This window comes from Erpetoichthys calabaricus, chromosome 2 (assembly GCF_900747795.2).
Source record: "Erpetoichthys calabaricus chromosome 2, fErpCal1.3, whole genome shotgun sequence".
Lineage (NCBI taxonomy): Eukaryota > Metazoa > Chordata > Cladistia > Polypteriformes > Polypteridae > Erpetoichthys > Erpetoichthys calabaricus.
This window is the reverse complement of record NC_041395.2, coordinates 89422643-89448356: the sequence shown is the minus strand read 5'-3', so window position 1 is coordinate 89448356 and position 25714 is coordinate 89422643. Positions and strand designations below refer to the sequence as shown.

The 25714-nt window shown below is 40.9% G+C and overlaps 1 protein-coding gene across 2 annotated transcripts; it reads left to right on the top strand.

Annotated features, from left to right (window-relative positions):
* The first annotated feature begins 6149 nt into the window (after window positions 1-6149).
* On the top strand, window positions 6150-25644 carry LOC114646091 (relaxin-3 receptor 1-like). Of its 2 annotated transcripts, none has more exons than XM_028794083.2 (3): window positions 6150-6511; window positions 10788-12833; window positions 24572-25644. In XM_028794083.2, exon 2 carries the CDS (start codon window positions 10876-10878, stop codon window positions 12091-12093), a length of 1218 nt encoding a protein of 405 aa, XP_028649916.1. In that variant the 5' UTR covers window positions 6150-6511; window positions 10788-10875; the 3' UTR covers window positions 12094-12833; window positions 24572-25644. The 2 variants fall into 2 exon arrangements, with proteins under 2 accessions (XP_028649916.1, XP_028649915.1); XM_028794082.2 differs by lacking the exon at window positions 6150-6511 and adding an exon at window positions 6542-6934.
* Window positions 25645-25714: the final 70 nt, after the last annotated feature.

Genomic DNA, 25714 nt, shown 5'->3' with positions numbered 1-25714 from the left:
TGCTCTATGCAGGAGTAGCTCTGCTGCAGCCACCCTTAGGAAGGCCACTTGCATTAGGAAGGAAATAGGGAAAGCCCTCAGGAGCCTCATTCCCGGGAGAGTCAAAAACTGTCAGAGAACCAATAGGGTCAGGCCTGTTGTGGATCGGAACTGTTGAAGTGCTGAGGCAACACTTGGGTCACAGTTTGAGGCAGCCCATCCAGGTAGGAACGTGAAATGTCTCATCTCTCTGGCATGATGATCATCTTCCTCTGTTGTTGGAGGAGCTTTGTAAACTCCACATTTCAGTGGCAGCGCTCTCTGAGGTGCGCAGACCTAGAACTGGAAGGATCTCTGTAAGTGAATACACCTTTTATTGGTCTGGTTGCACTGATGGTTGCCATATCTCATGTCACTCCTTTCAATGAGCGTATCATTAGACTCAGATTAAGGCACTCTCTGTGTGCCTTGTCTGTTGTCTCAGTGTATGCTCCCACTGCAGTGAATGATGTCTCGGTGAGGGAGACATTTTATTCACAACTTCGCTCGGTGGTTGATGGGTGCCCATGGAGGTGACACTCCTGTGGTCATGGGTGACTTCAATGCAACCACTGGCACAGGACTGGTTATGAGGATTGTCTTGGTCCTCGTGGGTATGGTGACCATGGTGAAAGTGGCCTAATGTTTGTTCCTTGACTTTGCAAAATGCTGCGGATCGCTGTATCCTGGTTCCCACGCCCTGTGCCACATCATTAGATTTGGTACTCCAATACTGGTGCAGCAGTGAAGGAGATCAAGCACATACAATACAATACAATACAGTTTATTTTTGTATAGCCCAAAATCACACAGGAAGTGCCGCAATGGGCTTTAACAGGCCCTGCCTCTTGACAGCCCCCCAGCCTTGACTCTCTAAGAAGACAAGGAAAAACTCCCAAAAAAACCTAGTAGGGAAAAATGGAAGAAACCTTGGGAAAGGCAGTTCAGAGAGAGACCCCTTTCCAGGTAGATTGGGCGTGCAGTGGGTGTCAAAAGAAGGGGGTCAATACAATACAGTACAGTACACAGAACAATTTCTCAATATAGTAAGAAATAAAAAAAAAATATATAAATTTTAGAAGTACAGAGCAGAATTTAACAGTAGATGATATATCCCATAATAAGATTTGTATTTGTATAGAGTCCTGGAGACCTCATCCTTCAAGCTGCCTCCCCCATTTGGCCATTCCACAGCTGAAACAGTGCTGGGCCAGCCAATCCGATGAAAGGACCCCTCTTTCCCACGATTCCTGCGATCCTCCATCTGGGATGACTTTTCCTTAGGCAGGCAAAACAACTTGGCAGGTGGGCCGTGGCACCAAGTGCCACATTTGAGTACCGAGAAGAAAAACAGAATAAGTGAGGGTTAGTATACAATTCTAACTGTCATGTTACTTATGTTTAAGTGCTAATGACTAACAACAGAGATGCAGTCTGTACAGTTAATCAGCAGCTCTAGTCAGGATATGCTAAACTGAAGTAGTGAGTCTTCAGCCGGGATTTAAAAGCTGAGACCGAAGGGGCATCTCTTATAGTAGCAGGCAGACCATTCCACAGTTTAGGGGCCCTGTAACTAAAAGCTCGACCCCCCTCTGTTATTTTATTAATCCTTGGAATCATAAGCAGACCGGCATCTTGAGATCTTAATGTGCGCTCTGGTTTGTAAGTCATGATAAGTTCAGACAAGTAAGCCGGACCTCGACCATTTAATGATTTATATGTTAAAAGAAGGATTTTGAAATCTGCCCTGAACTTAACCGGGAGCCAGTGTAAGGATTTAAGAACTGGAGTTATGTGTTCGTATTTTCTTGTTCTTGTAATAATTCTCGCAGCCGCATTTTGGATTAACTGGAGGCTGTATAAAGAACAGTTTGAACATCCAGTGAACACCGCATCCTTGTGGGCAGATGCTGGAGGCTCTTACAAAAGTACAGGGTCTACAGAAGTGCCCAGTTTGTTAATTCTGACCACAGACTTGTTGTTGTTACTCTGAAGATCCAGCTTAGGTCCAGTAGGCTACCACCTACTAGGAAAATGAGGCTGGACTTGGCCAGACTCCAAGATCAGGCTGTTTCTGATGAGGTTCCACGCAGTTTGTGTTAGGAACTTATAGACTTGGGTGTGACTGCTGATCCTAATGTGATCTGTGGTATTCGAGGTGAACTTCTCCAGGCTGGTGGTAAGGCTGTCCTCCTGGCATTGCAAGCAATCTTTGCTTCCATTTGGGAGATGGATGTCATCCCAACTGACTGCAAAACAGGACTTGTCATCCCTATCTGGAAAGGGAAGGGTGATTGGCTGGACTGAGGCAACTACAGGGGAATAACACTGCTCTCTGTGCCGGGTAAGGTCCTTGCTAAGGTTGTCCTCAATAGGATCCATGATCACTTGCTCACCTTCCAGCAACCTTAGTAGTCTGGTTTTACTCCTATGAGGTCTACCATTGACCGCATCCTGGCACTGAGGGTTCTCATGGAGTGCAAACGCGAATATCGGCAGAGTTTCTTTGCAGACTTTGTCGATTTTTGTAAAGCATTCGACTCAGTTGACTGAGCTGCCCTGTGAGACATCCTGAGACTTTGCAGGATCCCCCAGAAGTTGCTGGATATCATGGCTGGCCTGTACACTGGTATTATTAGTGCTGTGCAGAGTGAAGGCAGGACCTCTGTGTTTTTCCCAGTTGATTCTGGGGTTCGTCAGGGGTGTGCTCTTGCTCCTATTCTGTTCAGTGCTTGTATTGACTGGGTGTTGGGCAAGGTCGTGGGGTCCAGCGGCTGTGGGGCTTCTGTTGGAGAGGAAAGATTCACTGATCTTGACTTTGCTGATGATGCTGTGATCTTCACGGAGTCAATGGAGGCTCTGATCGGGATGCTTGAGAGACTGAGCAAGGAGTCTGAGTGTCTGGGCATGCGAGTGTCCTGGATAAAAACCAAGATCCAGGCCTTTAATGACTTCTTGGGCACAGCCATCAGCAGCTTGTCTGTTTGCGGAGAGAATGTTGACCTTGTCGAGAGGTTTACTTACCTTGGCAGTGACATTCATGTCTCTGGAGACTCTTCTTATGATGTCAGTAGCCGGATTTGGAGAGCATGGGGGGTCATGAGGTCACTGGAAAGGGGTGTGTGGCGCTTCTGATATCTATGCAAAAGGACGAAGGTCCAAGTCTTTATTGTCCTGGTGCTACCTGTCTTGCTATGCTTCCCGACTTGAATTGCCTTGAGAATGCATAAATATTACAAACAATAAGTAAATTGGGCCAATAGCACAATATGACATATTTGCTGTTACATTTCAAACTGTGCTATACCATGGAGAATTGTCTACATTTTGAGTTATACCATGCAGACATTTGCCAGTTCATCAAACAGTTCATCATCCCTACATACACTTGTTAAGATATCATTTTTTCTTAACAAATTTACACATTTATGAGCCTTGGATCATTGCTGGATAAGGGGGGCTTGAGAATATTATTGTATATGGTGTGGCCAGTTGTATAATATAAACAAACAAAGCCTGATGCTCACATGATATAGGAGTGCACCATAAATAAATAAAGCTCACAACCAGGCTGCTTAGCTTGAAGTTCTAAATGGAGCTTTTTATGAGCTCTTAACATGCGCATGTAAAGTTAGGGTGACCATATTTTGATTTCCAAAAAAGAGGACAATTGGCACGGCCTCCAGACAAATTCAGACAAGCTTCTTGGTGGTTGATGAACATTATTTATTATACTTCAATGGTGCAGAATTAACCTCTGTAATAAAATAAAATGAAATCTGTAAAAACTTATAACAAAATAATAGCTCTCTTAGACTCTTCAAATAAATAATTAAACATTTTTCTAAATATGAACTATTCTGTTCCAGCTTCAACAATATATCTCTTAAATGTAATAAAATAAATAACAGAAGAGTCTCACAAAGACAAAAAAAACCTAAACAAAAAGAATCTACACTTTTCATCTTTAGTTTTCTTCTTCATCCTGCTTCTCTTCTTCATCCTCCTTGTCAGCCCATCCATATTTTGCTGTAGAGCTGATCTTTCCTAGCAGTTTTCGATAGCTTAACAAATAAGCATGAAAGTCTTTGCAAGACATGTCTTTGAAGTTGTACTGAACTAGTAGAATCCCCTTTAGTGACTCTACGGAGAGCTGGTTCCTCTCCTTGGTCCACTGGCTTTGCATTAGTGAAAAAACCCTCTCAACATTTGCATTGTGAGAGGGAAGTGCAAAGACAAACTGTGCAATTGTCAGTAGCTCTGAGTAACATGCAATGCTTTTTGCCTTTTCAAAATATTTGGTCCACTTCTGGTGTACCTGCAGGCCACTGAACTCCTCATCATGGTTGCACGTTTCTGTGAATTTCCTCAGATTGGTGACCTGGTCAAAACGCTTAACATCATCAACTGCCACCCCCTTCTCTCCAAGGTAATTGATGCATGCCTCCACATCATTCCAGTTTGGTGGCTCACTCAGATCCATCCACATGAATGTTGAGAACTCTTCCATGGGAGTCATCCACTTCTCCAGATACTCCAGACATGCACTGTACATGCCATGCACATCTGCACAGAACTGGTCACAGCCTTTGTCAAGTCCATCTTTGCGCTTCTGTGCCAGTAGTCCCTTAACTTTAAGGGACATGAAGTTGTTGCTCTTGCGTTGAAGAAGAATGGTATGTATATTGTTTAATATCTTCTTCACTTCCATAATGGACATGTTCTCCTGTTCCATTTCTTGAATGTGGGTGTGGAACACAGACATGAGTGTGTGCATGTGCCAAAGGTAGATTTCAGCAAAATCATTTTAAAAAAAACTCTTGAGTGCTATGGGTGGCTTTTGCTGAGACAGAAAATATGCCTTTAAAGCTGGAAACATCTGTAACATCCTCTCAATGCTTGGGAACAATGACTGCCACCTTGTCTTGCTGTGAGAGAGCGTCCTTCTGTAATCAATCTCAACAAAATCACAACACTCCTTCAGGCTCTCAGTGCGCACAGTGTAAATGTGAAACTACTGGTAGATTTTGAATATGATATTCTCAATGTCAATTTCTATTGTGCCTGCCCCATGGTGTGCACAATTATTCAATATGTGTGCTGGGCAACCCACACCGATCAGAGTCTTGTTTTGCAGCAAACTCTTCAAATTTGCAAACACATTCTTTCCAGCTTCATCACGTCGGATTCCTCCAAAATTTGTGTTGCAATTGTCTCCAGTAAATGCAATGCATTTTTCCGACAGATTGTTTTTTGCCAGGGTTTCTGTGAGATATTTTGCAATGGTTTCTGCTGTCTCATTAGGTGTGTCTTTAACTTCAATCAATTTTGTTTGCACGCCACCCTTCTTCCAGTCAAAATACTGGATTATGACTGGGAATATTTTCACTGCTCCGTGGTTACTCCCGTCTGTGGAAACACCACAGTACTGGATTTCTTTGAGTGCTTCATGAGTGATTTCAACAGAGTGGGGGGCTATAGCACCATTGACGATGGCTTCGGTCTTGGTGCGAGCACTACTAAACTTTTTTGCAATGTCAGTGCCAGGAAATGCCTTTTTAAGCAAAGTACTGGTGCAATCCTGTAACTGTTGTGATGTTTCACTGTATGAAAAGCCATTGCACCTTCTGCTGCATTTACATCATCCTCGTTTTTCCTGGTCTGACAAAAAACTGTCAACTTTGCAGATGAACTAGTCTCACCTCGCACAGCTTTTTTATGTTTCTCGGTGTCCACGTGGGCTTTCAGATCCCCAGCACCTTTATTGGATACCGAGACATATGTACCGGCTTTGCACACGGTGCACTCCGCCTCCCACTTGTCCCGACCGGGACGGTATGTGGGAAATTTTCTTTGCAGTTCATCGGTGAAGCTGCACTTACGCTTCGGCATTTCCCCGCTATACTGCTCCGCTCTCTGCTCTGATCCCTGTCTGTGTCTGTGTGTTTGCGCGCGCGGCGCAGACCTGCCCACAAGGCAGCCTCCCGGTAATTACGTCGCGCAAAAAAGTAGTACCCTAGCCTAGCATTGCGTCAATTTACGTATATGCGTAATGGTCCTATGAAAAACCGGACATTTTCGTGAATTTATAAAACCCGCCAGGACGCCCCGGACAGGACGTAAAAAGTGGACATGTCCGGGCAAAAGAGGACGCTGGTCCAGGCTGCTTAGCTTGAAGTTCTAAATGGAGCTTTTTATGAGCTCTTAACATGCGCATATAAAATGGGCACACCAGAGGTGTTCACATCTGGAGCTGGGAGCAGCGGCGGGCTGTGGATGGGTGTCCCTCTAGTCTGAGCGCCCAATAAACGTCCGCCTGTTGCGCGTTTTATGGTGGCAGCTTCTCGTCGTCGGTCGCCTGGGAGCAGCTCGCTGTCCTCCGCTCTCACTCGCCATCCTATTTATGCGGCACGACAACGATCGGCTCGGCACTTCGCATGCTGCCTTTTGCGGTGAACTTCTCCATTGACTTGGCCGTTGATGCGCGTAGCTGGTAAGTGTTTTTTTTAAGAGGAACAAAGTGCAGCGTTCGGAATTTATTAGCGCGGCTGCTGGAGATTACAAGTTAAAGGCTGGAGTTTCGTAAACAGGCTGATTCGGAGGGCTCTGCAGGAGGTCCACCAAACGCCACGGACGAATCTCTCGAGTGTATTTCTATTTCCAGAAGTATACCGGCTCAGAAAAGAAGATACAGTGTGTTCAAAATAAACTCCCCTTAAAGGTAATTAACAAAACAAATTACTTCAGCAGTACGGCACGATAGACAGCTCCATGAACAAAGTTACTGGCGCTTGCATTGCTTGAGCTGGAGAGAGAACTCTGCTTGGAAACGGCTGGAGCTTTAGAGTACCGTAAAATTCGGAGCAAAACTACTGTAAGGGAATTCGAGAAATAGGGTGCCATCCAACACTTGAAGGTGAGTCACTATTGTTATTATTATTATTACTACAAAAGCATACAATAGAATGAATGTGATGGGTCCACCCTGAAGGTGACACTGTTTTTTGCTGTTATAATTTATAATACTTTGTCACTGTTAAATATTCAAGAAACTTGTGTAAACCACGCTGTGGGCGAATAAATAAAAATGGCAGTTTTTATAATTTCACAAAATGCTGAATTTTAAGAGGTGTTGTGCATGAAAAATGTGCTGTACAAACCCCACGAAAGTAAGGGTACGGTGTAATCATTGCATATATTTACCTCTTGCTCATGTTATTATTTATTTATTTATTTTGTTTTATTTGAACCAAATTCATATTATAGTGCATTTTGAAGTAATGTTAAAAAGTGTTGAAATAAAACCAATGTTTTCCTTTTTTATCTGCTTATCTACAATATCATTTTATTATACAGAGTACCTTTGCTATGTATCTACACACAGCGTCTATCGTTAACAACATTAAAAGATACAAATGGGTTCTACGCAATATCAAAGTGGATTGTTAACAACCCAGATTTCCAAAACTTGTGTTGCACTTTAAAGCAGTGTGCAGCATGATGTCTATCTGTGGTGTTTTTTGAACGAGGAAATCGATTAAAAATAGAATGTAGAAAATAGAAGAATGTTTGAGCTGTGCTTATTGTTTCTGTTGGTAGGGCCCAGCGGCTCAGTGCTTGGTGCTGCTGCCTTTGTCTCTGCCTGGGTGCAGTTTGTTCGTTCTCCCTTTGACTTTGCTGCAGGTCTCCCTTTAACTTAGCTGGCTGCCCTTTTTGAGTCTGTGTGTCTGCCCTGAGATGGGTTGATGCCCGTCCGTTGTGACCCTGAACTGGACTGAGGGTGTGGAGATGGAGATCTGGACATTCTGTGGACAACCATCCAGTTCTTTAGCAGCTGTTAGTTTGGGGGGATGAATTTTAACAACTGCAGGAGAACAGAATGATTTGCAGAACTTCTTGGCTCATTTTTTGTTATGAGGTTCACTTTTCTAAAGAGTCACAGTTGTTATAAGCAAAATAACAATTGTTTGTTTTGTAATCCCACAGTACATTATTATTTTAAAATTATATCTCTCATGTGATGTTATTTTTTACTATATTTTAAGCATTCCTCTTACTAATTAGAAGTAAGCAGCAGGAAACATTTTATGAGTTAAGATTACTTTAGGGATTGAAAAAAGAAGAATAGTAAACATTGTTGTTTCCACTCTCAGGTAATTTTGCACGTCTCTGTTTCATTATAGAGTGTTAAATTGTTTCAGCTGTACTGTCAAGTGCAAGAATTGCACTTAACACCGACACTCTCACAGTGCGAATGAGCCTGAACTGGGTTAAGTGGGGCTGAGGATGTTATAGTCTGTCACTACATCTTATTGTTATTGCTGTGATCACCATAGTCTTCTGATGAAACTAGCATTTCTGAAAAGAGTGTAGTGACAGTAGCTGAATCATATATTTAATTTTTACATGTACACTTAATGCAAAGTGATGTCTAATGGAGGTCAACATAACCCAGTAACATCAGTCTAGGGGTTGTTTTGATTACATGTAGCAGAACCACAAGTGAAGAGCTATAAAACTAGCATAACAAAAATGATCAATTAACAATACGACAGATATTCACAAAGTAAAATAGATTCATTAACAGTTTGACCAACATCCACAGAACAATAGGGGGTTCAATCACTTCTTAAACATACTGAGGGAGTCAGCAGTTCATGTAGAGGTGTGCAGCTCATTCCACCAACTAGGAGCTACATATCAAAAGAGTCTGGATTGACATTTGATACCATGCAGAGGTGACATCAAAAATTGCTGCTCATCTGTAGATTTGAGTCATTGAGGAGGAGCAGAGCACCTCACTGGAGTTTCCATATAGAAAGGTGCTGACCCATTGACTACTCTGCAGGCCAGCATCAAAGATCTGACAGTAATGCATGCTGCTGAGAGGTTATTCCAAACCTTTCACAATAACTGTCTCACACTCGGTGGTTGAGGAGATGAGTAGCTAATATCTCTTAAGGACGAGAGGTAATACACAGTATAGTAGGACATTTTCTACATTCTTATTTGAGACATCGTTGAGGGACTGGTGTCCTCTCTGGGCAGCTTCCTGTTTTCCACCAAGTGCTTCAGGGTTAGGCTCCAGTTCTTTGTGACTTTAATTTGGATTAAACAGGTTTGAGAATGTTAGGTTATACAGTCATGTCCATAAGTATTTGGACAGGGACACAATTTTTGGCTCTGTTCGCCGCCACGTTCTATCTAAAATAAAGCAATCAAAATGTGATTGAAGTGTACTTGTGGACCTGACTGTATTAATTTGACTTGTCTCTTCTGTAAATTCAGTTTGATTCTGGCCATTTGTGAGCAGATACATAAAAAATGAAAATTAAATATTTTTGTGATGAAATAACAGTATAAATTGTGGAAATGCAGAATAAGGACTAGATGAGGGAGAACAGAACTTAAACTATGTAAAGAGTGGCAAAAAAGTTGAAATAATGTTAAATCATTTAGAATTGATGATGATTTCTTATTATAAATCATCAATGATTATTTTGAAATATCAAAAGGCATGTTTTTGTTTTAAACTGCATTAAGCTAACTATCCCTTGACCCTGAGAGTCTTCTCTGTCTCTATACCTGTGTGTCTGTGCTAAAATACAATTTTGTGGGAATCACGATTACCGCGGACCCAATGTCTGAGTGTCACCAGATCAGTTCACTCTGACTTAGTCTCATTCTATTAGCACGGCGTTTTCTACAATTGTAAAATAAAGATGTACACTAACAGCAACAAATACCAAGAGGAGAGCCCACCCGTATTGTCCTACCTGCAGCTGCTTTTATTTCAGTCAATTTAATGACAAGAGAAAGGAATGGCAATGTCTGCCAAATAAACCTCATGACTGAAGGACCACCTATCTTTTTCATCAGGGAAGAATCAAAAGTCCAGATAACACTTACAAAAAACATCTCCTATTTACCACTTGTCTGCTATTGAACCTATGAATTGAAAAAGCAGAGTTTCACCACTAGATATTATAAGGTAAATGCGCAGAAGTCTCTAAATGTTCACCTTATGCTCTTTGTGGGTTCTCTTTCCTGCTGTCTTTACCCCATACTGCACGGCTTAGCCTGTAATCAGCATCTCCTTTAAAACGTTTGACTGGAGCGCAGTGTATTTTTGTCAACGTGAACTCTGAGATACCTAGCAGTAAAACATTAGAGGATCTCAAGGTTTCATAAAACAAAGTGTTGTGCCCAGATGAGCCCAGCTGGAATGCTGAGTTAATTTCGTCTCGCATTTTTAATCCTAGCAGTAGTGGCTTTGGGACGAGTGCAGAGTACAGTGAAATTTTTACTTGTATGATCGATGAGCATTCAGCATGTCTCTGCTCTCTGTTACTATAATAGACAACAATGTGTTAAATGCAATTGTCAAGATAACATATGAGCCGTTGTTCATTTTCAAAATGTTTATTTGTAATATAACATTGCTCAGCTTTCCTTATATTCTCATGTGACTGGCCTTTACTTCCAAATATATTGATGAAATATATTTTTAACTCTGATCGGCTACGCCCGTGACGTTGGTGTGCGTCAGTGACCCTTAGAGCTACTGTATGTTGTTGGGAGATATGTGCTCTTGACGGTGGTACAAATGACCATCCATAAACTGTCCTCACGAATGTTCCTGTCACTTAAACTGGGGGCCGGGCACAGGAGTGTTGAGGTCTTTCATTTTTGTGCTTTGAGAATCTGGAGTATGAGGTTTACATTCCACACTGGTTAGTCATGCTTTCTTGTTTTCTTTGCTTTTGCAGCCCATTGTGAGACTGTCTACAGGACATGTAATTGAAGACGCTGCCAAGATTGTTGCAAGTTATTCCCTTTCGTTCAGTTTCTGCAGCCATGAATGCCATCGAAAGCCTTAGTTTCATGCAATACTTCAACGAATCCATCTGCTGGGAAACAACAGGCTGCAACTATTCACAGAACAATAATAGTCTTCAAGATGGCAGCATGCTAGGTGATGGTCTACCATTAATGAATGTGACTTTATCCATCATCTACTCATTGGTCTGTGCTGTGGGACTAGTTGGCAATGTCCTTGTGCTCATTCTCCTTTGGACTGGCAATGCCACAAAAAAATCCAGCGTCAATATCTTTGTTTTTAATTTGGCCGCAAATGATTTGCAGTTTGTGCTCACGCTGCCATTTTGGGCGATAGAAATGGCGTTAGATTTCCGTTGGCCTTTCGGAGCAGCAATGTGTAAGCTGGTCACTTCCGTGACTGTGCTCAGTGTATACGGCAGTGTCTACTTCCTCACTGCTATATGCATCACCCGTTATGTTTCCATTGCCAGTGCTTTGAAACCTCAGCGGCAGCTGATTGGGGTCTTCAAGGCTAGACTGATAAGTGTCCTTATCTGGCTTGTAGGTGTTTGTAGCACCATTCCCACTGCTGTATTTGCTACCACAGAGATGGTTCATGGAGATGTCGCTTGCTTGCTGAAGTTTCCAGAAAATGGCCTCTGGCTTGGAGTTTATCATTTGCAGAAAATGGTGATAGGCTTCCTTATCCCTTTAGCAATCATCATATTCTGCTACGTACAGCTGGTTCTGTTCCTTAGCCAGAAAAACTTCAGTGCCATCAACTCCAAACGCCACATAAAAGTTTCCAAGTCAGTCATTATTCTTGTTCTGTGTTTTTTCACCTGCTGGCTGCCTTACCACGTGATCACATTTTGGGGAATTTTGGTCAAGCTTAACATGATCGAATACGATGAAGCCCTGCACTTCGTTCAAACTTACATCTTCCCGGTCGCCATTTGTTTGGCTCACAGCAACAGCTGCCTCAATCCTGTGATCTACTGCCTTATGAGGAGAGAGTTTCGTAAAGCCCTAAAATCGATCTTGTGGCGACTCTCCACCAGTACAGCTCGCCACTCGTGCCTGTCCTCTGCGGGCTATGGCAGGAACACAGAGAGTGCTGGGGCAATAGTTCCGCTGAAGCGAGTGGATGGGCACAGCCTGCCTGCTTCCCAATCTTACACCAAGAAATCAACTTTACCTTTTGCCATCACCACAACCCTGCAGAAAAACCTGGGCCAGACAAGTTACTACTAGCATCTCGGCTCTGTCCCAAGTGCCATTCAAGTGAAATCTCTCAAAGTGCTGACACTGGCCGACCATCTAGCTGCTGCTTAGTCTACGCTTTCAGCTATTTGATTTCCGCATATTTTTGCCTCAAGGACTGGGCATGTGGGTGAATCAGTCCTCTTACTGGACATTTTATTTTTTTTGCCCAGCACACTCTGTTATGCTTGCCATCAGTATGACTTAAACATGTCCTAATGGGATAATACAAGAAACGTCATGAGATTTTGCTGCTCATAAAGTAATTGATTTCAAGATGGGACAAGAACAATCAATTTATTTGTCTGGAAATAACAATATTTCTGACTTACAACTGGACCAAAAGCACTCAGGACTTTAAGCCCACTTTTCAGTATGTGTGATTTATACCTCTTATTTATAAAAAAGAAAAACTTAAAAGGATACATGTTGATGGGTTGAACTGCAGAAGATTTTTGAATTGTCCAGAAGGCTTTCAGGTAGTGACTGAACTCTTAGCATTCACCTAAACTGTTTTCTTTTATTTTTTTTTGGATCCTTGAGCTGTCACAGTAATTGGAAACTCGCATTTAAAGAGATGAAAGCTGAGAAAATAAATAAATAAAAAGACATTTCAGCTGCGTGGCTCCATGCCAATCTAAAACTACTACACAGAACAGTCGGTCTTCTATCTTTCTGCTCCGTTATTCCCACCCAGATGGCACTTCATCAGAAAATTGACTGAACAGGAGGTACGTAATAAGGATTGCATCTTTCTTACTATTTGAGAAAATGAATGGCTTTTGTGAGTTTTTGTTCAACTGTCTAAGTTCACCCTTTGCTACTAATCCTTGATAGGGAAGCCATTTTAGTGTCTGCCTTTGACTAGCTATAATTGTGTTCTGAAATCAGATATTAAAAACACACTTCTGAAAAGTCATCATTCAAAATGCAGATACCTACAATTTAGGTTTTAGTTGTCAGCATATGAACTAAAATATCTTCAATACTATTTTTAAAGGTACATTTTAGATATCTTTAATTCAAATAAATTCAGAATCTTCAAGGACTGTATATATTTTGGTTAGGAACATAAGGGATGTATCTCTGGTGTTAGTTGAGAATGTCATCTTGGACACATATCCTCGTGTCATCTATGGCGTAAACGTGTATTGTTCACAGCTATTGTGATGCAGTTGTGATGAGAATCCATACTCCCCCCAAAAAGTCATGGTCCTGCTCTGGAAAAGATTGGCTTGCTTTCTTTAGGTAAAGTTGAGCAGCCAACCCAAGTGGAGGTGTTCATCTGTCCAGGATCTTATCCATATATAAGAGTAGAAGTGATTTTGAGAATGACCTACAAATGGGTAAAGCCGCAGGGGATTTTGTGGATGTTGTAATGGACCATGATGACGAAGTATCAGATATGACCTTGGATGATGCTTTTAATTAACTATCTACATCTCAATCCTCATTTGTTTCCCAGAGCTGTAGCCCTCACAAACGAGAAATTTAGCTTGTCTTGCATGTGTTCTTTCATATATGAAGGTGTGAGTGTGTTTGTGCAGTATATATTAATGTGTGTGTGTTACACACTATACACAAACATGCTTTCATCATCATTTGCACATCTCCTTTATAATTGCACTATTCTTCAACTGTTTATTATGTTGGCTATTTAATTTATATTGTTGGGTTATTTTATAAGGCGCTCCAAAGCTACCAAGTTAAATCTCTGTACATTAAGTACTGGTGAATAAAAATGACTCCGATTCTGACTTAGAGGCATAGCTTTGGGTAGTGACCGAAAGAATGAAATTGTGAGTACAAGTGGCAACAATTGCGGTCTGTGCACAAGCTCGGCTCACTCTCCATTAACTATAAGATGTTCCAAGCAGATAAAAGAAGACCACAGAATAGAAGTGTTGCTTCTCTGTTTGTTTTGGCGAGTAGTTAAGATGCTCCTTGGGCACCTCTCACAAGGGTATAACAGACTTGGCCAGCTGGGAGAAGACCCATAACACATTGGGAGATTACATTTGTCATCTGGGTTGGGAGCATCTTGGAAAACCTGAGAAGGAGACTGAAAAAATTGCCAGGAATATGGTGGCTTGGTTTGTAGAGCTCATCATGTCGCCATCATGACACTAGGAAAGGTGGAGTCAAAATCAAAGAAACATGTAATTGCAAATCACAGATTTGAATTGTGACTACTGTAATTAAAAGTTTCATTGGTGGCATGGTGTTGCAGTGTTAAATCCGATCACCTCGCAGTTCCAAAGTCCATGAGTCTGAATTTTGAAACATGGGGACACAGTTGGAAACTTAAGGTAAATTTTGCACAAACATTAGGAAGTTTTACTTTACATAGAGAACCACAGACACATGGAATAAGCTACCGTAGTGTGGTAGACAGTAGGAATTTAGGGACCTCCAGAACTCAACTTTGTTACTTTAGAAGATTTAAGAGGATAGGACTGGTGAGCTTTGTTGGGCTGAATGGCCTCTACACTTCCAGATTGTTTTAATGTTCAAACTACCTCAAATGGCTCTCCTCTGTGGCTGAGCTCTTCATCATGGAACCTGAGCTCAGCAACCCAGCCCAGGAGCCATATGGTAGCCACTGATAACTTGCGATCATATTCTTTCAGTGACAAGCCAGAGCTTGTGACCACAGGTGAGGATGGGGATTCAAGCTGACTGGTAAGTCAGAAGATCTGTCTGAGAACTTAAATCACACTTCACTATCCAAGTTTGGCACAACGTCTACAATATCTCCAATGGAAATTTGCACTAGTTAAAATGTAATCAAAATATATAAAACAGAAATATACGCAAATGATAAAACTGCTCGCCATAGTACTTTTTGTCAGGCAGACACAGTCATATGAAAAACTAAGCACATTATATAAAGAGTATTTTTCTTTTTTAACATATGTGAACATAACAAGAATTAATCTTCATTTAAACAGTACCATACATCCATCCATTATCCAACCCGCTATATCCTAACACAGAGTCACGGGGGTCTGCTGGAGCCAGTCCCAACCAGCACAGGGCGCAAGGCAGGAACCAAACCCCAGGCAGGGCACCAGCCCACTACAGGATACACTCACACCAAGCACACACTAGGGACAATTTAGGATCACCAATGCACATAACCTGCATGTCTTTGGACTGTGGGAGGAAAACCACGCAGACACGGGGAGAACATGCAAACTCCACGCAGGGAGGACCTGGGAAGTGAACCCAAGTCTTCTAATTGCGAGGCAGCAGCTCTACCCACTGCGCCACCGTGCCACCCTTAAACAGTACCTATAAATAAAAATGACAGAATATAACAAAAATCCTGCTACATTTACATTTCACTGTTCATTGTATAATTTAAATAAACCAAAATGTAAATTTTGCATGTGGAAAAAATAAGTACACCCCTCCATTTATCACTCTATACCTAAAGTTTGAATCGGGGCACCAAATGATTACAACACTAGATGAGAACATCTTGGAATAACTGGTCTTATTTAAACCCCAGACGTTTAGTTTGGTTTGCTCTTTGTTGCTGAAGTGTGTGTTAACGCCATGCTTGGATTGAAAGAGCTCACTGTAGCCTTCAGAAAAAAAGGTCATAGATGTCAATCTAGAGATCAACCACTCATTTGTCTGGAAGATCATCTACAAGTGGAGGAGAGTTCAAACTTGGGCCAACTTATCCAGGCCAAGCAGCACCAGCAAATTCAGCCCAAGCACAGAGGGCATGGTGCTTGAAGATGTCAATAAGAACCAAAGAATTTCATCACGGGACCTACAGGTAGCTGTTGCCACTGTTGATGACCAAGTGCATGAGTCTACCATTAGAAAGAGGCTGCACAAATTAGACCTACATGGAGGTGTGCCAGGGGAAGCGTCTGTGCCCAGAAAGAACTTCATGGTAAGAGTAAGGTTTGCCCATAAACACCTAGACAAAGACCAGGACCTCTGGAATAATGTGCTGTTAACAGTCAAGGCAAAAGTAAGCGTTATTTGGCCACAGTAGCAGAAGACATACAGTATTTGGCAAAAGCCAAAGACAGCATTTGACCATCATCAGATCATCTACCAGAAGACTGAAGCTCAATTGAAAGTGGACCTTGCACCCTGACAATAACCCTAAACATACCAGTAAAAATCCATCAAGGAATGGCTGAAAAGAAAGAAATGGAGAGTTCTGGAATGGCCAAGTAAGAGCTTGGATCTGACTCCCATCAAGATGCTGTGGGCGGATTTGAAAAGGGCTGTGCATGTAAGACACCCCTCAAACATTACATAGCTGAAACAATCCTGTGGGAGCGGGATTTAGGAGCGGGAAAAAACTTTTGCCTAGTCCATGTTATAGTCTGGTAGACAGTTATAGAAAATGGCCACTCGAGGCTGGTTCTGCCTGCAATACCAACCAGTAGAGTCAAAGGTGTGCTTACTTTTTCCATGGGAGAAAATAACATTATCTGCTCATTCTGCATTGAATAAAACCCAGATATTCATAGTTTTATCTTCAATGATATCTCCTTTATCTAAAGATAGTGTTTGATCAAATCTTGATATGGACAGATGTTAAAAAAGAAAATCATTTCATGGAGTGTTCTTACTTTTCCACATGACCAGACGTGGGTAGAGTAGCCAAAAATTGTACTCAAGTAAGAATAGCGTTACTTCAAAATAATATTACTCAAGTAGAAGTAAAAAGTAGTCATCTAAAAAATTACTCAAGTAAGAGTAAAAAAAGTATTTGGTGAAAAGACTACTCAAGTACTGAGTAACTGTTTGAACATAATAAATGATTTATTTTTTAGAAATGTAATAAGACAGACAAAAATATAAAATAATGTGCAAATTCTGCTATTTCCAAATAATAAAATAAAAAATGAGTACAAATAAATAACATCTTTACAAAATAAAGATGCACAAATAACACAAAGTTCCAAATCTCAGTTTTTCACAACAAAGCTTTTGAAGCGAATACCTACAGTAGGTAACATGTATGTTTGAACAGTGCAAACTACTTACAGTGACAAGATAACCTGTACACTGACAGTACAATACTGTATATTCACTTTGTGGTGTAGCGGGTCTGCAGCTTCAAAAAAAAAAAAAAGGCCAGTTTCAAATCCATAACGCCGTGTCACTCTATGTAGGCACAATTGCACGACCGCGGGGAGTTAATGAGGTAGTTGGAGCGAGTTACACCTGCACGTGCAGGTCCGATTGTTCTCAATTGCTTAATTGGCTTTCTGATACCTGATTCTGATTTCTTGTGATTAAGGCCCACGGAGACGGGAGTGTATATATATATGTGTCGGCACAAAAAATAGCACAGCTGATAGAAAATAACATTAGAACAAGGCAGCTTGTGCACGTACAAGACGTCTCACTTTACCTTGACTGTCTGTGTCTGTGCATGTTTGGTTAAAACCTGCTTGTTCTTCACTCAGTGAAGTGATAGTTAAGCTTCAGCAGGAGTTGGCTCTCAAGGTTCTTGCAGTGAAGTGGTGACCGTTTAGCAGTGAACAGGAAGCGTATGACTAAAAGTCTCTCACAGGCTGCAGACGCAGGAAGTTTGTGTGTGGTCATGTGACTGCATGGCTACATCTGATTGGTGAAACAAAGTCATGTGATTATTGTTGCTACGTCTGATTGGTGAAACAGTCATGCAGTAGATCTACTGGCGACTTCTCTCTGGCAAAAATATAGCGTACTGTATCTAATGGAAAAAAAGTAATGATTCGAGTGTTGCCCAATGTAGTGCAGTAAGAGTAGCCTTTCTTCTTCACAAATGTACTCAAGTAAAAGTAAGAAGTATGGTGCAGTAAAACTACTCTTAGAAGTAGAATTGTTTTAAAAAGTTACTCAAGTAAATGTAACTCGTTACTACCCACCTCTGCACATGGCTATAAGTTATAAGTATTATCTCAGTGTTCCTCAAGTATATTTAAAAAAAAAAAATCACCTTGGGTGACCCCTGTTGCCACCATTCCTTCCAGATCCTTCTTGAGTGAGGATATGATAGTCGTATGAAATGCTCTGTGCGTGTGCTATCTACAGTACACTCAGCACTTCCAGTACTTCGGTATATTCATCTCTTTGAGGTTGGTGTTTTGGGCAGCAGTTAACAAGAGGCAGGTCTTTCCAGAATGGTAATCAATTAAATCATATTAAATTTATACTTGAAAATGTACTGGATAATTAATAAAATAAAATAAAATAAGACTACAGCAGTTGTTTTTTTTCTAATATAGGGTTGCCCATTAAAAAAGCGGCCTGCCTCCACAGAGACGACTGCATTACGTGGTGAAGAGAAAATTGATCAAATTTGGTACTCACATTTATAGAAGATGCTGAAAGTGATCTCCTTGTGCGTCGATACATCTCTGTGGCCATTTCAGCATGTTCATGTTCACTTGTTGCAACGTCATGGGATCGACTGGAGGTGGGCCACCCTGTACAATCCATTTAATTATATGATTATATCAAAAAGATACTCAAAATATATAGGGTGGAGTGGTGGCTCTGAGGCTAAGGATATGTGCTGGTATCCCGAAGGTTGCCGGTTCAAATCTCTGTCACTGCCAAAAGAGATGCTACTCTGCTGGGCCCTTGAGCAAGACCCTTAACCTGTAATTGCTCCAGGGGCGCTGTACAATGGCTGACCCTGCGCCCTGACCCCAAGGGGTATGCGACAAACCAAGTAATTTCCTTCAGGATTAATTTAAAAAAAAAAAAGACCTTATCCTGCAGCTTAGTCAGTATCTCAAATTTACAGTAAAAGATAAAATACTTAAAATTAGATCATAAATCCAAGGCTGCTTTGACACTGTTATATTTTGGTTTAAAAACTGCATTTTTACACTAAAGTGATCTCTGTCTACACTATACTGGCTAAAAAGCCACCTTATGTAGACATGTGCCTACACATGACATGTGCATTGGTGGATAAACCCTTGACTTGACACTAACACTGATGGCCTTGGAATTTATTGCAAAATTGTAGCGACCAGTAAATTATTTGCATTTTGCACATAGATGTAGCATTTAAACTGTACAAAACACAATTTAGGTGCATACAAGAAACAGTACAACAAACTCCATGGAAAGCAACTGCTCCATGTTGGCTGTGCTGGAATAAGTGTGACCAGTCAGGGAATGAGACATTGAATGGAGCAGAATCCATGCAGGGGAAAGGCCGCATAATAAGCAAAAACAAATCAGCGCCTCACTGTCACCTGTTGGAGTTCAGCTCTCATATTTTTCACAAAGTAACAGCTCATCTGATGCAACCTCACATGTCTTCAGGTCTTCACAATGTTTATGGCGAAGTAGGAACTCTATCACAAAAGATTGAAACACACTGCAAAATGTGATAGACCAGACGAGTTTGCAAGGAGGCATCAAAGACATTAGTAGTTTTTTAAAGAATGGAAGATTTTAAAGCATTTTTGCTGTACAGTATATGATACTTAGAAGTATTGCATAAACTGACATTCCCAAATCCAGTTGTAATCCAGTTACATTGGTTGCAGTGTTGGAAACATTCATTGATTGGGAGCTAGTCCATTGCAGGGTCCGCTCACACACCAACCCTTACTAGGACCAGTTTGGAAACGGCAGTTAACCTAAGCCACGTGCAGTTAGTCATATGGAAGTAAAATCCACACAGACACAAAGAGACCATGTAAAGTCCACACAAATAAGGCAATTCAGGGTTCAAATCCAGGACACTGGATCTCCGCAGAAGCTGTGCTAACCACTGCACTACCATGGTTCCTATAGCAGTAGCAGGTGTGTTCAATTAATTGCAACATCAAAATGTTCCTGGTTTGCACCCATTGCTGCTCAGATTGGCACCAACTCCCAGTGAATCTGAATTGGATACAAGAGCTTGAAAAAGGGAGGCCAGAAGCATTGCGTTCACTTCAGGTATACACAGAGGAGAATACGCAGTCAGTGTGTGTGCCTTGATACCGTGCAGCCTCCTGTTTTGAACTTAAGTATATTATAAACTCCAAGTTACAGGCCTTTAGGTCACCAATAATCCCAAGAAAATTTAGCTGGTATGACTTGCTGAATCGACACACACAATAAAACACAATTAACAACAATCAAGTGGTGAAAAAGACACTTTCAATCCAAACAACAGGTACAGTAGGGAGATATGGCTTATCCAGTGCAATCTATATCTATGGCGACAAACATTAAGCTGGGATTATGTGCTGTGCTATAAAACAAGCTTTAGCCTGCTTTCATATTAAACCAATGTTGTAAAGTGTTTAAATTGTAAAAATATTGTTCAGGTTAATTTTTTAACTCATCTATGAGGAAGGATGTGTTTGAACTTGCCTGTTGTTCAAAGGCCTTTCATTTGAAAGGCAGATTGCTAAATCTGAAAAGTCAGAAAGAAAACAAAAATATCCTTTTGATTTCCTTAACCTGTTAACAGTGGGATCGTTCTTTGGTTCTTATGCATCATTGGCTGTATTGTAATACGGCAAACTTGGCACATGATGATAGCCAACCACGCTGCCACTCTCACTTTACAACAAGTGAGGACGTGGTGAAGTGGCAGAGAGCTGAATTCGGGACTTGGAAGGTATGAGGTGCTAACCCCTGTGCCACCCAGAAGACAAACTGCATATTAAAAAAAAAAGGTTAGGTGACTGTGGCCTTCTTCTAAATTTGGCTGCAATTTTATTGTTACTCCCTTTCCTGTAACTAGTTTACAACAATTGATGTGATATTCATACCGTCTTTAAAAGGGGACATAGGTCCCATATTAAATATAATACACTCATACAGTATGCCATTCATGCCTCTGCCTCATACGTAATACACTGAGCTTTATTTCATTTGTTTTTACAGACCCATCTCATAAAACTGAATAACAATCACCTTGAAATACAGGCCTAACGCTAACCAGAAAGTACATTTAAATGATTACAGTCTATCATCCTCATACTGTTGTTGGGAAAATCTAAATTATAAAAGATTTTATTTGTCTTATTTAATTATGAAGAAACAATAATTTCCTAGGTTATACTCACAATTTAATTCACTTAGCAAATACAATTAGCCCAGTGGAAAAACAAAAGGAAAAACATAAGCATGTATTTCAGCTGATCAATTATCAGTGGCGATGAAAACAAAAGAGGAAACAGATAAGTCTCAGTGAGTCTTCATTTTTTAGAAATTAGTTTAGACTGAACATCAAAATCTGTTATTGTAAAAGAAGTGCTTCAGGTGAAATGAATTATAATTAAAAATACATAACAGTCTATCAAATCAATCTCGAAGGAAAAACGACACAGACTTTTCAGGTTCAGATGGCTATGTTTTTTTTTTTTTTTTGCCTTGCTGCTCGTTGCTCAGTTTTAGGGTCAAATGCGGGTTCTCTGAACTCAATGGCAGAAGCTTCTTATTTAAGGTTGATTAGGTCCCACCTTACTTTGTTACTGAACTCACGGTCTGCAACAACTTCTTGAGGTTCCATGAGCTGCTCAGCTATCTACTGCTTATGACTGCGTGGATTTGGCAGATGAAGGTGATCTCCAGGAAGCTCCTGAGATGCCATGTCTTCTAGAATCTGAACTACTTCTCAATCACATTTTTTGATATCCTCTATCTGTAACTGGTCAATATGAAACACGTTATTTTAGGCTTTATTAAAAATCACAACATACATAGTGGACTGGCACGACAGTGCTTGAGTAACTCTTGGGCCAAGACATAACAGTGGTCAAGCAGACAAATCTCCACTCATTACAGAAATCCACAAAACTGCTTTAGGGAGATTGCCCTCTAATGATTATGAAGTATGCTGTCAGAAGGAGGCCTTGGGATGTGCTGTGATACACAGCGTGCATGTGGTAACCAACCCTAATTTTGAGAAACAGGGAGTAATGGTTTTCAGTTAAAAGTTCCCAAAAGTTCTTGCACATAGAAAATGACTAGATAATATTTTGTAAAAGTTAGAGGCGAATGAAGATTGACCTCAGGTTGAATCATTGGCGTTGGGAGGGGTGGCCCTCAGGGTCTTTAGTGCCTGAACTATTGCACCCAGCCCAGAATCTTTTTTTTCCATAATGTACAAGAATAATTTCAGTATGCTCCCGATTCTTTTGCCTATCCTATTTTATTTATCCCCTGATAATTACGTGAAAAGAACAAAGGAGAACCATACACTGCTCTTCAATGTAATATGTTAGATAGATAATCTTGAAACGTCAAGGGGAACACCCCCCAGCCTTCAATTTTTTATTTGAGTAAGAAAATCACAGAAGGGGTGAAGAACCTGAACTGTGCATATCCAAACAACTCCCCAGGGGTGAGTGGCCAGTTCTTGTCAACATTGTTCTCATGTTTAACAGATCTATTGGTGTCTATATTTAATGGATTTAAACTATGTTTTTCTAATTGGTGTCAGGTTGACACTTCTTATTCATCAGTGAGTTTTTTTTGTACAGATGAGCCATTTCTGATATAGGAATGTGTTCCTGCTTCTACCCTGTTCAATGCTTGCATGGATTGGGTGATGGGCAGAATCGAAGGCTGATGGTGGTGAAGAAAGATTCGGTGGTCTTGACTTTGCTGACGATGCGGAGGAGGCAGACATTCACACCTGGATAGAAGCACTAAACGGCATTAGTTGTAGTGGTACTAGGGGGTCTTTCATGTAAAAAACAAAGAAAAATATCATCAATCATGTTTTCTGAATAGACAACATGGATATTTAAAGTGCAGCAATGTTTGGAAAAGCAGTAGCAGGACATTCACAATGATGAAATAAAGATTTAAAAACACAACACCAATTGGTATTAAAGAGGTTGCTGAATGTTCTCATTTAAGAAGAATAGTTACTGTATAAATAATTAACATAACATTCTCAATCCTATTTAGTCCAGTGGAAATGAGAGCCTATTCTGGCAGCCCAGGCAGGAATCAACCACTCACACTCACACACATTTTAGCAATTTTTGGAATCACCAGCTAACCCTAAGGCACACATCTTAAGGGATGTGGAAGGAAAACCAGATGAAAAATGTCATGGAGAAATACACATCCTCCACCTGGATAACATCAGGATAAAGGTTTTGGAATATGTATGCTGGATCTGAAAAGTGACAGCTCCCCCTACTATGCTGCTATCCTATAATTATTTAATTAGTCAAATTATTATTTTTTCTGACCTTTGAACAAACCACTGTAGTTGTCCGCGGTAAAGATGAGTCAAACAACAGCAGAATTTTGAGGTGCCAACCCAGCCCTCCCCGTTTATTCTTAGTTTGTATAAACAAAGCAAACACACGATGGCATAAAAATAAAAACAAAACCTTTGCAACGTAAGCTATGTGGCTGCGGTTAATCAGGCACAATCGTCAGGTCATCTTTTTATCAAGTGCCACTTCCTGCCGGGTACTTTCCCTTATAACGCCCACGGACTGGCAGGAGTAGAGTCAGTTGCCCTCACTAAGTCATTTCTCAGCACTGTGGTGTAAGAAAATGACAAGACTGTTAGCAGCAGTGTCCCCTATTGACGCGGGGTGGTATCACATACCTGGGGAGAGTTTGGATGGAGATCCTCTGGCATGCATGACGCCACACAAACTCCAAAGCTAGCTGCAGAGTGATTGGCAAGTAAAAGCACATCTGTACATCTTTGTACTGTATTTTTGTGAGGCTGCTTGTCATGAAGCACACCAAATAAAGCCTTGTGCTGTTGCTTACTTGTGATAGAACTCCATGAAATTCTGAATTAATTCATCATGTGTGGATACCTCAATTCTGCGTGTGTAGATGGCCGATACGGGGGACCTCTATAAACTACTCTTTGTAGCTCCATTTAACATTAATGAAAAGAGACAGCCAACAACATTGTGAGATGAAGTGATTTCTCCATGATACAACAAAGCCAGGTTTGATTTTGTGATATTCATAATATTTGGTCAATAGATAATGACTTCATCTGCTCTAGCCTGTTCCTTTCTCATATCCTTGCCTATTTGTGTAAACACAGCTCAATTGCAATAACTCTTTCCTGCAGATAAGGGTTTTGCATTCTGTCTCCTCAAGTATTAATAGAATGGTTGAATCGTTTTAATGGCCAATTTCCCTCAGTAGCGTCAGGCCTGTAGTAGCTTGGCTATTCAAAGTAATTAGGCCAACCCAGCAATGGCTGCTGCAGTCTACAGAATTGTCTTCATCCTCAAATTGCCTGAATGCTTCTTGCATGGTGACTAGTAGTTTCCTGGATGTTTCTTTCATCTACAGAAGACGAATGCTTTGTGTGCTTACTGAAAACAAATGAACAGTGGTTGTGTATTGGGGTTTTAGTAACTTTATGTTTTTCTAGTGTTTATCATTCCAAGACACGTTTGCAAAAGAAATACGATTGATGGAACATTACACAGCACCGAGATGATCATCACGCAGCACAATGTGACCACTCTTGTTTATCTGTTTATAGGCATCCCGCAAAGCTGCTGAAGGACCATCCCGTCAAAGCCGGCCATCCACAAATGTGCATCTAGATCAAGGAGGTCTTCACGAAAGAGCCCCAGTAAGGACAGACCTCAATGGCAGGAGGACGTTAATCTGGGGATTGGAGTAAGAGCATCAATCATTTTGCCCAGGGTCATTTTCAATAATGGTGACATGAATGCTGTAAGAAGACCACTCAAAATCCAAAACCAGAGCTAATAATTGAGTGCAAGGACTTCTCTGTGGCTTGGCTCGCTAAGGAGGTGGTCGTCTTGGCAGAGGACAGCACCCAAGTGTGTGTCCTGACTTGGATTATGAGCCACGTGAGACAATCCACAATATAAACACAGAGCGCTCAAATACTTGCTTGATTCTCCCCTGTATGGCGTTTGCATGCCACCCTCACAAAGTGTGTTCAGGTTCACACAGGGATTGCTGTTGAAATTTCAGAATGTAGCAAAATACTGGTTATGATATCTAATAAAAGCATAATTAGACAGGAAAAGTCATTTTTCCTATCTCTAAATGCCATTATATTAACTTCCACTCTGGAGTGATTGACAATTCCTCTCACCGTCCAGCATTCTTGGTCTGTTTTGCATTTCTCCCAACCTCATTTCTGTACTGACTGACATGCTGCCACTATTTGGATTTTGTGTGTGCCACGTCTTTCAGATTTATGCTGCTTGCAGTTTTATGACAACACCAGGCAAGCAAAGCAGTTGGGAACAGTGAGTGGAGAGAAGAACTCAAGCCCTATTCACGCTTAACTTAGGAGTCCTCGTTACTTACAACAATCTCAAAAATGTATCAAAATGTAACCTCAAAGAAGAGGTGTGTATCTATCGTATTGTGAGAATTTATGTATTGTTGTACCGATAAAAGTAAAACAAATTTAAATTGAAGAATAAGTGCAAAGCTGCTTTTCATCTCAGATTCTAAATGTATACTGTATGCTGACTGTACTATTTTAATTAAACTGTAAAACTACCTTCACTTCTTTAAAATAAAAAGTCAAATTATAAACGTGATTGAAGACATGTGACAAGAGACCATTAAATAAAGAGCATCAATGTAACTGAATGACTGGATCAGTTTAAGGGTCTGACTAATCATGCGCTCATCCCAT